The sequence below is a fragment of the Scardinius erythrophthalmus genome (genome assembly GCF_964197995.2).
Source record: "Scardinius erythrophthalmus genome assembly, chromosome: 5".
Classification (NCBI taxonomy): Eukaryota; Metazoa; Chordata; class Actinopteri; order Cypriniformes; family Leuciscidae; genus Scardinius; species Scardinius erythrophthalmus.
The window spans coordinates 20,909,921-20,923,264 of record NC_138225.1 but is presented as its reverse complement, the minus strand read 5'-3'; the positions used below and the strand labels follow the sequence as shown (position 1 = coordinate 20,923,264).

General features: G+C 38.7%; 1 protein-coding gene across 2 annotated transcripts in view; it reads right to left on the bottom strand.

Moving 5' to 3' along the window:
- The window catches only part of atp2a3 (ATPase sarcoplasmic/endoplasmic reticulum Ca2+ transporting 3), a 60,202-nt gene that overhangs the window by 35,987 nt on the left and 10,871 nt on the right, over positions 1–13,344 (bottom strand). For both annotated transcript variants that reach the window (XM_081366441.1, XM_081366440.1), the window contains exons 2-5: positions 7,746–7,763; positions 7,404–7,486; positions 2,485–2,589; positions 829–967 (exon numbers count right to left, since the gene is read on the bottom strand). In XM_081366441.1, coding sequence (XP_081222567.1) covers positions 829–967; positions 2,485–2,589; positions 7,404–7,486; positions 7,746–7,763 — 345 coding nt within the window. The remainder of the gene's footprint in view (positions 1–828; positions 968–2,484; positions 2,590–7,403; positions 7,487–7,745; positions 7,764–13,344) is intronic.

The following is a 13,344-nucleotide window of genomic DNA, read 5'->3' as shown; positions in this document are numbered from 1 at the left end:
CACATATGTATGTGTGAGGGAGTCACTGCAGTCACATGAAGGTGGAGAACGGTGGGACTGACAGTATGGAAACAAAAGGAAGGCTACATCTTCAACAAGAGGTAAGAGAGAAAAAAAGCACTATAGTCACTTTTCAGCTTTGCACTATGAACAGAATACATGCACACACACACACACACAGATTTTTTTCTGCATGTCTCTGCTTGGCACCCTCATACTCACAGGAAAGCCAATTACGTAATACAGTCTGGGATATTCCTGCTCTGCTTTCAAGTTTATGGCAAGGAGCCCAAACACACGCACACACACACAGAGAGAGAAACCCTGAAGGGCTCCCGTTCAGGGCAAAGAGTTGTGGTGAAACACACATAAACATACACTCTGGGCAGCCACACAAGCCAATAGGAAGACTGGGGAAAATGGCAGCCTGTGTTTGTGTGTTTTGGGTACAGTGAGAGGTGGTGATGACTGGAAGAAGAAGGAAAAAAAAACCCTCCACTGCGTATTATGTCAGACCACGTGGGTAAATGGACAGAATAAACCTCAAAATGTCCACAGGACTCAAGACGGGGGATGTGGTGAAGTATGTGTATTGTTCCACAAACATCATCTCTGCAGAATCGAGTCCTTCTCATTACACAAAGGAAGAGACTGAGAACAGATGGCGTATTATCACATGGAGAGAGAGAGAGAGAGAGAGAGAGAGAGAGAGAGAGAGAGAGAGAGAGAGAGAGAGAGAGAGAGAGAGAGAGAGAGAGAGAGAGAGAGAGAGAGAGAGAGAGAGAGAGAGAGAGAGAGAGAGAGAGAGAGAGAGAGAGAAAAACTTACCAGAAACCTCCACTATATCTCCAGGCACAATGTCTCGAGCTTTGATCCTCTGGACGGCCGTGCGGTTCATGCGGTAAACTTTGCCCATCTCTGGCTCGTACTCCTTCAGAGCCTCGATGGCGCTCTCTGCATTTCGCTCCTGAGACCATACAACAAACCACAATAATATCAGCAAGTATACACATGTAGCGCATTGGTAACAGCCCACATTTCATTGGTCTGATTAGGCTAAAACAACAGTAGCCTGCTCTTGTTTTCAATGCCAAGTTTAAAACATAAATAAAAAGTTATCCATCTCGTCTGCTGTACAGTGTTATAATGTTCTGATAGTAAGGCAAAAAAATGGAAATAAAAATATATATAATATTACAATTTGTAAAATTATTACTATAATAGAATTTATAAACAAACAAAAAAATAATAATAAAAAGAAAAAAGATATACGAATTAAAAAATAAACCATTGTCCATCATATCGGTGCAAGCTGCAGAATTCAGTATCAGACAAAAGTTCAACAGATGGGTATATTTATAAGAATGTAAATTTATAATGCAATGCTAATCAACACAGCCTTTATCACAGAATACTATAAAATAATATATTTTCTGCCTCATTTTGTAATAAGCCACATGGGATCACAGAAAGTTATTTCTAACATTCGACTGATGTTATAAAGTGAGTTTGGGGAAAAAAAAGCATGGTTATAATCTATTAAATTGTTATGTTTTAATGCTGTAATAAGCTAACATGCTAGCTAGCCCTTATGCACCTGTTACCAGGATCAATTATGTTTTATAACTAATTTTGAAAAGTAAAGATCTTTGGAATGTTTCCTTTTTTTATCTTAAGGAGGACATTTGATACAAAGCCAAAGGTGGTGAAGTGACAAGCTTGATCAAAGGAATAATGGATTTTTGAATAGAAAGTCGCAAGTAAATATAACAAAGATAAAAGAATAATAATTAGAGCCATTTCTTAGCCGGAGAGGTGTGAATGTGTGCAGGGGAGATTGAATGGGATAGACTGTATCAATAGACTGAATGGATGCTTAAAAGATGTGAATAAACATCAGTTAGCATTTTAGAGTCTTCTCTAAATTAAATTACATGGAAAAAATACTGAATAAAAAAGACATTTCCTACAAAGAAACTTCTAGTAATTTCACAATACATTTAAGTCCTTTCCAAGGTTTTATTTTTATGACAATAATTAATTCTGACTTGATGACTGTCTGCTTTCACACTTCATACTACATTAACTGTATATATTTCATTTTGGATATGCGATTTCTTCATTTTTTTTTAAAAAGGGGGCGGGCTAATAATAGCAGGAGACAGCAGTGGACTGCATTGACAGACAGTGATAGGGGATTTATCTCTGTCAATGCAGTCCACTGTTGTCTCCTGCTATTGTGGTATTGGTATACATGTGAATTACATGTCACAGATCCTTATGTACACACTAATAAACTAACATGAACACCTGATAATCATTTGTCATGTTTGGGAACAGACGACTAATGCTAAACAGTGAGACATCAAGCAGACTCGCTGTTCTGACATTACTCATTGAGAAGAATTTCTTTGAGGTCCTTCAGTTTGGGCTTGAGAAGAATTTCTTTGAGGTCCTTCAGTTTCTCAGCCCACACGCACCCACCTGCCAGACTCCAATGACTGCGTTGGCCACCAGAATGAGCAGGATGACAATAGGCTCCACGAAAGCTGTGGTCGACTCCTCCCCATCCTCAAACAGCGCCAACACCTAATGAACAAACACAACATAAATTACTCCTAACTCATTATTCAAAGCTCAGTTCGGTTCAGGTTACTGAAGTGAGAATAAAAGTGTTTAATAATATTTTGGGCGGGAAAAAAATGTTATACACAGTACACACACACACACACACACACACACACACACACACACACACACACACACACACACACACACACACACTACCGTTCAGTTTACTGTTCCGCTCACTTTCGTAAGAAAGAAATTAATACTTTTATTCAGCAAGGATGCATTGAAATGAGCAAAAGTGTCAGTAAAGACATTTATAATGTTACAAATGTTTTTTCATTTCTATTTCCATTTCTGAAGACTGGGATAATGGCTGCCTAAAATTCTGCGTTGCCATCACAGGAATAAATAACATTTTACAATATATTCGAATAGAAAACTTTAAATTGCAATAACACACAATAAAGATCAAATAAATGCAGCCTTGGTGAGCATAAAATACTTCTTTCATAAATATTAAAAAAGTCTAATGTTGGCACGGAAATTATAGTATTAAAACTAATAAAGTACTGTAAAAAGCCCTTGTTGAGCCCTGAGGACCCTACAGTACCGCTTTTAAATAAATAGCTAGTACAATAAACATCAGGCCTCTGTCTGTTATGAAACAAGATACTGGATCATTCCACACCCATTACAAATATTCCAGTGATATCATGCCATCAGGTACATGCCCCGGGCAGATATGTGGGTGTTCGGGCCGGGGTGGGAGGCGTTTTCAGAAAAATCCTGAGTTACCTTAGAAGCTAAAAGCAGCAATATGCATGATAGGGAATGGAATGGAATGTGACGGCTTGATTTTTACAGATCGCAGAGACGGCCTTGAAGTTCATTACTTTCTGACAGTGTTGATCTGTTCAACTACACATCAGAGATAGAAACTCCAGAAAAGCTTGGCGCGAGTTGACCTAAAATATTTGTTCAATGGCACTACAAGCCAACAATTTCTTTAAAAGGATAGTTAGAGGCAGCTGAAAACGGATTTTGATCCACTGATTTGTGGATGTCTTGAAAAAAGACAAAAATGAGGGGGAGGGATAGAGGAGAAATAACAAAAGATGAAAAAGGGGCTAAGTAATTTGACCATAAATACACTAATAATTGCACGAACTTTATGTACTTTATATAGACAAGTTTGTGTGTTGTCCTCCACTCTTTCATATCATGCATTCATGATACACGACACACTCTCTCCTTCAACCAAATTCTAAGCAACTTCAATACAGATCACTCAAAGAGCGGTCTGTCTTTAACCTTTCATTACAAACTGATAAGAACACTTTAGAACGGTGAGTAACCGTGAAATAAGATGGGCAGGCGGATGACGGGGGAGAGAATGAAGAGACCAGAAATAGTCAAAGAGGCGGAATGAGAAAGTGATGAAGAGGATCCCATAAAAAGGATCCCATAAAACAAAACGGGTGGAAAGATGACAATTACTGAAATATTGAGAAAAGCCACACAGATGAGCAGCTTAGAGTTTAGATCACAGAGCTCAGCTAAATCCTGCTAAGTCATGGCTCTGGGCGGCTAGTCCAACTGAGGTCTATTCACTCATAAATATCAGTAGACTGCAGATCCTCTTTGCATTCCCTCAGTTTTTACACTTCAAACAGAATACAAATGGACTGACTAGATCATTTCAGCTGACAAACAATGGCATACAAACTGTTATTAGTTTGAACATTTCAGCAAAATTTGGATGTTTTAGGATGTTTTGAAAAATGTCTGTGTTTTTTTTGTCCATTCAGTGAAAGTCATTGCTTAGAACCCTACTGACTTTCACTGTATGAGCAAAAACAGCTGAAACATTCTTTAAAAGTATCTTCTTTTGTGTTCCACAGGAGAGCAAGTCATACATGTTCTTAACACATTTAGCCAGTCATTGTCATCTTCAGATCAGTTTAACCATTGAGAACAAGGTGACTGACCAAGAATATCACTCACAAAGAGGAATTTGAGGTTTCAACTTCAATTTCACTGTTTTTGAACTTAGTAATGTAAAAAGTATAGTGAATATTATACCACAAACAATACAATGAATGTTTTCATTCATTTCATGTTTAAAACAATAAAATGTTTTCATGCCATCATTACCTAAAAGCTTTTCATAGTGACCAAAATATGACCTCAGGACAGGTTTCTGACACAAATTGCATCATTCATAGCTTCTCACCCCACTCTCGGAAGTAAAAAATAAATCAAATTCTTAAATTAAAATGCCTCACAGTAGGCATACTCTATCATTTTAATACAGGAAGAGTCTATCCATTGCTCAGGTGACCATTTCTCTGATGAAGTGCAGTAAATGACATTATACTGACGTACACTCTGCCAGAGATCTGCTGAAGCCGCAACTGATTCTACGGAGATCTCTCTACACCAGGAATGTGCAGACAAGATAACGTAGAGATACACAAGAAGTAGAAAGAAATGGCTGAAATGAAAGAAGGAAAAATGAATGGTGACAGAAAAGGAATGAAAAGCTCATCAAGACAGAAGTAATGCAGCTAGTTAATCTGAAATGAACTGAAATGAAAATAGGCAACCATTTCGGGCGTCTTGGGACCAGCAGTCGCATGGTTGCACATGCAGATCTGTTTGTTTCCATCCAATAGCTTTCATTCCAAGCACATGCTGTTCTAGGATGAGTCAGGCTACCATACCCTCATAATAACACTTGTTTCAAATAACAAAATTTACATTTTTAAAAACACTACATTTTTGTCTACACGTCTCCCCCGTTGCTTAGATACCAAGAGCTTTGTTCACATAACATGCAAAAAAGTCAGGAAAGCTGAATGCTAAAGATTTTAATATATTCAAACAGGCACACAAATGAGTTCCAAGACTGGGCTGATCTCCCCGGAGTATTTCCATTGCACCATAGCATTTGACCAGCAGACAAACACATGCACACTGCTTTCTGGGAGGTCTAATGCAATATTTTTATCAATTTCAAGTGCTCCGCAGGATTCCAGTGGTCGGAAGACTGGTGCTCGCCTCATAGAATTTAACTATGTTTAAGACGATAAAAGTATTGATGAAACACACAATGATATATGACATGAGCAGAGCTCCAAAAGCTGATGTACTTGAGGGAAGACTCTGAGTGCAGATGTATGGAAACAAAGAGCATGTACACAAAGACCACAGGAGCTAATGTGTTTTTGCAGAAAAGAAACATAAGAGTGTCTGACTATCCGTTCCACTGCGTGTGCACGGCTGCCCGCTCATGTTATATTACTCTCACAGTTGGAGAGGTTCGACAGTGGCCCTTGTTGCTACTTGAAGTCAGACGGAAAGTTCATAAAAAGGTAAATTCATAAAAGCCAATAAGAGAGGAGCATGATAGACTGAGACTTTTACCCTGGGCTTTAGAAGATATATGCTTTTGCTGTTCAGGATTAGATTAAAGTGGATGGCAGTCTACTGTCCCACAGATAATGTTTAGCTCAGGGTAATTTGATTTAATATGACCTTTTTATTCATTTTTTAAAAATCCAATAAGAAAAACAGATCAGTTTAACAAGTCAGACTCATGGAAAGTCTGAACTAAGTCAGAACCACAGCACGACACAATCAAAGTCACAGCATTAGGATAGTTTATCTACTAACATACAATATAAATTAGAATGATTTCTGACGGATCATGTGACACTGAAGACTGGTGTAATAACTGCAGAAAATTACATTTTTAAATAAATTAAAATAGAAAGCAGTTATTTTGAATTGTAATATTTCACAATATGACTGTTTTTACTGTATTTTTGATCGTACTGAGCACAAACTTTCAAACGGTAGTGTATATTATTACAAATAAGTTATTCTAAATATTTTTTAGCTGTGGTTCTTTTACTGGGATGAATTTAAAAAAAAGTATTTCTCAGAGAGGATTTCAGTGAGCTGAGAGGGTGTTAGACCGCCGACACTATAAACTAGCACATTTGTGCCATGTCTCGCACAGATTTTTTTCTGCATCTCGCACCATGATCAGTGCATTTTTAGGATAGCATTTCAATTTAAAAATAGTTCAACTTTTAAAAACACATCTCGAGTGTTCAGTTCCAATCTGTTGTGCTCTATCTACATTACTGTACAGTATGTGAACACCCCATATGGTAGACCAGACCTTAAATACTCTAATTATACAGTGTGATTATGAAAGTATGGAATTTTGAACATATCTTATTCAAAGACTTAAATCTGACGTAACACTATTGAGACTAACCACTGTACCGATCCTGCAGGTGATAAACGTGCAACACTAATGCTTTCTTTCCAAGGTCTAACTGAAGAGAGTGCTGAGTGCACATCTAGTTTCTTGGAGTTTGCTGACATGGTTTGTGGACAAATGAGCTTTGACTTCAAATCACCTAATTCATTTACCTGTGTTCTCTAGATCCACCGAGCATTCCACCGAGGAAAATGACCTTAAGCCACACAAATGAGTCCAGGTGAAGGTTTTACATATATCATTTGACTACAAAAGACAGATTTCTCAAAATGAGAAAGGGAGATTAAAAAAAATCCCTCTCTCACTTACGCAATCTGATCATTGACAATCATTTAGTGAAATTTGAGGTTTAGTTCACCGAATTGCACTGTTTGTGACTGTTAGTGATGGAAACTCGTTCTGTCTATGGTTCTGCATTACCTCACCTACTGCATGAACTATACCTGCTTTAAAACTTATGGTGGGGTCTGGCTGTCACACTAATTATTGTGCTGGGAATAAAATAAACCACATCTAAACCAAAGAGAAAGTCACTTACAAAAGACACGCAGGCTGCCAGCAGCAGAATCCTCACCAGGAGGTCCTCAAACTGCTCCACCACCAACTCCCACAGTGATTTTCCTGTGAGAGAAAGATATGAGAGCAGCGGACAGACAGACATAAATATTTTAAAATGTTTAATGACAATTGGGTCTTGGGTTAACTTTGCACTAGGACACCACTGCACACAGCTATAATGCTGTGCATGTATTTGTGCATGTGTATATGCCAAGTCTTAAAGTTGATCTCTCTCTAGTAAAACAGAATGACTGAGCCCGTGCTAACGGTGCAACCCATAAAGAGAGAGCAGTAACAACATGATGGAAAGATCAATATTTACCCTCTTCGGCTGGGAGCTCTGTCAGTCAAAACACGGCGAGGGAATCCGTAGTGGAATGAGAGGCAGGATAGGAGGAAGAGTGAGAGAGAGAGAGAGAAAGAGAGAACAAAACAGAGGGTATTCTGTTAGAAAGGCCATACGGTGAAAATGTTGTTTAAACAGTTTATTTTACATTCCCACTGCATTGCCTGTGACGGTGCAAATTGTCTTCATTTTTCTGTGTGAATGTTAAATACACAGAGACACGCAGCGCAATGCTAAACTAGAAGATTACAGATTAGCGCAGACAATTATTGATTTAGGATTAATGGACTTCTCTCTGCAGAATAGATAAGAACACTTTTTTCATTATCAGAGACATTCTCTAGAAAGATTCCTACACTGTAAAAAAGAACTGCAATATCTTTGCAGTCATCTACCACACACACTGTCAAATGTAATCTTTAAAGTTGTGATGCAACGGAAGTAACGACAGATTTTGTCCTCCGTATTGTGACATACATCCAAGTGAAACAGTTTTTTAAAATATAATGGTGGAGACATATCAGTTGATTGGATGGAGGTAGATCTGAATGCAAGATTGTAAGAAAGAGGGAGGCAAAATGATTGGAGAAGTCCTGCATATGTCACCAGAGAGTTTATTGTTTCACTAGAAGGCAGAGTTCTGATATTTAAAATCAATAAAAAAAATGTAAACATATGCATGGATGACTTTCACAATAAAATCAATAACATTGCTCAATGCATTTAGAAAATAGATTTTATGCCGACTGTAACTATATCTTAAAATAAACAAAATGTTCCTACTGCACATTAAATGATGCCTAAATTGACTTGCATAATGTAAAATAACAGAATTTTTTATTTTTTGGACAATTCTATAGAATTTTAATATCATTTAACAGTTATTGCTCATAATATCATGAAAATAATGATCAGTGTATAGGTATCGCCAGAATTGTAATATCGGTGCAATTAATTTAAGATATTTCTATTAAAAAAACAAATCCATGATTTTATTTTTAGAAAATCAAATCCATTCAAAATAATGTGTTGTGGGCTTCTTTGAGCATCTAGTGTTATGTAACAAAGTCCACAGCAGGTACATCAGCAAACAGCCAGTTAAATGTAAACCACAACCATTGTACACGAAGAATATCATCTGGGGTGGAAAATGTACAGATGGACCACCAACTGTGATGGCGTTTGTTTAGTGAATGTGCTTCCTCTCTCGAAGATGGAGAATTTCATGAAACAAACATTTCTGGCATTGTGCACGAGTCATACGACATAGATGCGCTCTGTGGCCTACACACTGCTGTTTAGTCAGTTCTAGAAGGTTCTCTCGAGTCAGAGCGTGTGGGAGCTGAAGAGCATGTGGAGAGTGGGAGGGGGCGGAGCTTCACAGACCTCTCGCTCACTCTCCCTCACACACACAGACACACATCATAATTACAACACAGATGCCCTCTTTGTTGAGGCTCCACTCTGAAATCTTGAGGATTTTAAGCAGTTTAGCATGCATGCCCATCTATATGGGGAAAGTGAGGCCTCATTAATAAGCAGTTCACACTGATGTTGCTCTAGGTGCAATTACGGCTTTCTATCTGACTATCAAAGGCTTTCATTAACGAATCACAATTTCAGATATCGCTTGACATAAAGTACACAAAGTGGACAAGAACATTTGTTTCTGGGAGACTGTTCATGAATGGACCAAAGAGAAAGCACAATGGAAAATCCTTGGAGCCGATTCAAAAGATAGTGAGAGAAAATACAGGGTGTTCCTGAATTCCAACGAGCATGTGTTTGCATGTACTTGGGTTAAGATTAGCCTTGCGTTGTGCTGTAGCCACTGTTGTGCAGTGGGAAAGCCTGCATTCACATCAATTCTGATAACCAAGAGATATCTAGGTTGCACTGGCTGGGGGCTTCCCTGCCTCAATGAGACAAACACCTTACTCCTTTCCTCTCTTGTTCTATATTAAGACAATTTTTGTCTCACAATCATATAAACAGGAACGGGAACAGGTCATGCCAGTCATGACGTCATCATGGTTCAAGACTCTGGGCAGCAGATGGGAACAGGCTACCAAACCAAAATGAAATCGGCTCGTGGAGGGAGACCTGCAGCAGTGAGACTACGCAGCGGTAAAGCACCAAGATTCCCATTTCCCTTTCAAAAAAGAAGGCAACCGGCCAAACCGTTTTAACACACATACACACATTTAGCCCGTCAATGACAGGAAAAAAATTGCACGGGGGAAAAATACAAGTAATCATGACTGCATGTTTACTTAATAATGCTGTCTTTTTCAGTGTTTTTTTTTTTGTTTTTAATGACAAGCGTGAATAGAAGGAATGAGATGATTCAGATGTACAAGTGAATGAGAGGGAGGAAAAAAAGCATGAAAGAGTGTGTTCTGCTTTGAAGAACAGATCAGCAGATTCTTCTCTTCATCTTCCCTTCATCTTCCCTCAGGCTAAGAGATCTGTCTGTACTAGAGAGCCTGAGAATTTGAAGTCGAGAGCTCAGTTTTTGTGAAATAAGCGCAGTGATATACTTCAAATGTCCTGATATCTGTGAGTCATTTTTGTCTCTTTGGGGGTACTGTGCATACATTACAGGAAGCAAATTTTTCCTTGCTACTTTGAATGACCAGCCGATTTGTTGCCGATGGCAACAAAACGGACCGGCTCAGAATCTAAAAGATGTGAGACCGATCGGCCGGTTACCGGTCTGGGCAAATCATGCGGAAAATTATCTTGGCTGGTCGATTGCTGCATCTCTAATTGTAGCCAATCAAAGACATGTTTGTGGAGAGGGGGAACGCAATGGCGAATCACAGGCATTTAAGTTAGTCAGAATCCTCTTGGGTCACTATGAGCTCTGTACACTAGTGAACTGTTTCGTTATAACCAACAAAGTACAAACACAAATGTAAATAAGAGAGTGCAGTAGACAGATGTTTTTTTTTTATTATAACCTAAGTTTTCATGGAGTTTGTGCTGCAGCTAAACTGAAATCTAAAAACAATCTTATATATCTGCTATGGATTCAGTGTGACACTGGGCCTCAAGACTTCAGTGACCATTCAATGAACCAATGAAAAACAGCCTCTTATTTGTAATAGAAATCAACTACTGTATCTGCACTGAGACACCTGGACAGCTTAGAATGGTGCAAGCATTTCCCGAATTCATCTTGAGGCCCTTCTCATTTCACAGCATTAAAAGACTAGGTCTCTTTTTTGAATCATGAACCCAATGGCACAGTCTGTAGCGGGTTCAGCTCTAATTCAACACAATATTATGTAAGAGCAATATGAACTTATCTGAAGTCTGTTGTGGAAAGAAATCACCTCACAGAGCAGCAGCATGTTCCTCCAGTGGTGTGGAAAAACTGGGAGGTAGGACAGGGGGAGTAATGGCCCTGAGTTTCCCTCTCTTTCCAGTTGCGTGTGCGTGTGTGTGTGTGTGTGTGTGTGTGTGTGTGTGTGAGTTTACCAGGGAACGTTGTCCTCCTGTTGCTTTAGCTCCCTAGTTCTAAGTGCGGGTTTCTGCTCATCTAGGAGCGCTTTACCTTGCAAATATTTAAGAAACTGTTAAACTGACCTCAAATCAGAGAAAAAAAGTGAATTCTTAGTGAGAAACTAATACTCTGTAGGCAGCTCTGGGCCCGACATTTGGCCTGGACACAAAATGAGTGTGGGAAAGACGGAGAAAGAGAGGAGGGATGGAAGGGGTTCCCTGTTAGGGTGTGCCAAGGATTCCCTCAGAGTCATCTGGGCCGTGTCAGCTCTTCTGGCCCAGACACATTCCTACATCGTGACTTCACCCTGCCCTCATGCATAACAACCCATAGCTTGCTTTTGTTGTCCTCCTTTAAATTCATCTTTCTCTACTCTTCCACCCTCTTTTGCAACTATCTTTCTCTCTCTCTCTCTTTTTTACTCTACAACCACACAGTAAATGAAAACAAGTGGCTGTCTGTTTACACACCAGTCAGTGGGAGAGGGAAACACTTCCTGGAAACGGTTGCCAACAACACACAAAGCCTGTAACGTCTACACATAGGGAAGAAGGAGGACATTTCTGAACAGTGTTCAGAAGCGAGAGCACACAGCAGGATGCAGTGAAAGTGTGTCTGAGTAGAGCTCACAGCTAACCTGAACAAACTTTGACTCTGTTTACTTCCTAAATGAAACGTACCCAGTCTTACTGAATGAATGATTCCTCAGTGGCATTTAATTCTTTAAAAAATAATCATCTTTTTCAAAAAAAACTTTCTTTACCTCTAAAACTACTTTTTTTTATTATTTTTTTTTTATGACACATCCAAGTCCACATGGGTGGGAGAAAATAATATTGACCAATAGGGGTGGGTGATATGACCAAAATTTAAAGACACAAATGAATAGACCCAATTGAAAAACTTCAAGCATTAGAAATAAAAAAAAAACTGCAATAGAACAAAGATACAAATGAAGTAGACCTACCCTCAAGCACTTCAATAGGCTACCACATAAATTGTATAAAGTAATCAAATGTGCAAACAAGATTGCATAGTCTATGCAGTAAATTTAATAGTGTAAACTGAATATACATAATTCTTATTAAAGTTACAAAAGGGATTCAGTCAAGAGCTATACAACTGTTTATTTAGCATTAATGGCACAGATGCCAGCAGACATATTAGGCTGCTGTTACTTTATGACTGAATGCACTGATCTAATATAGTGATACATGCTTTCTTTTTCAGCTATTTACATTCCCTTAAGTCATAAACAAAGGTGGTTACGAGGATACTTGCAAAGACATTTTGGCACATAAGTGTGTATATTTGACCGTTCAAGCCCAACAAGGAGGCAAAATGAACTCATTCATCAGAGTGGTGCAGGGATGACGTCAGAAGACGGAAGACTAACTCCCGGTGGTTCCATTGATTTTTAGATTTTTTTATTATGTGGTTTTATAATGTTTTTTTGTTTTTGTTTTTGTTTGTTTTTTGCCTCCCACTGAACCGAGCACAGAGCCTGCCAAAGGGGACGGGGCATCTGCCTATATAAGTAGCTTGTTTCGCCATAGTACTCAGGTTAATTCGACTGAAGCAATGTACGCAAAGTTGTGTAGCGCCATAGCACAGCCGTCTACGCAATACTCAATCACGTTATCTCAGGGAACCGAGATTACCGGCAATAGAGACAATAGTCCAAAATCTCAACCGGCTGACCAATTTCTACTGGTTAATGGTGTCTACCGGTATATCGCCCACCCCTATTGACCAATAATATCACAGGATAGTATGTTTCAATTAAAATGAATGTAGCAACAGATCTTTTCTTCCGCATTTTAAAATATTATTGGCAGGGTGGTTCTATCCATTGGTTGTTGATTAGATCTTGAGTTTGGGCATTGAACTCAAAAATGGTGGCAGATGAATGCAATGATTGGAGTCCCACAACCTGTAAGTCACCAAAGAGAAGTCTGTCGTGTAACCAGAAGATCAAGCTATGCTACATTAATTAAAAATTATTTCAGGTCAAAAAATAAAATAAAAAATAAACATGCATTGATGAACACAAATAGATCAGTAACA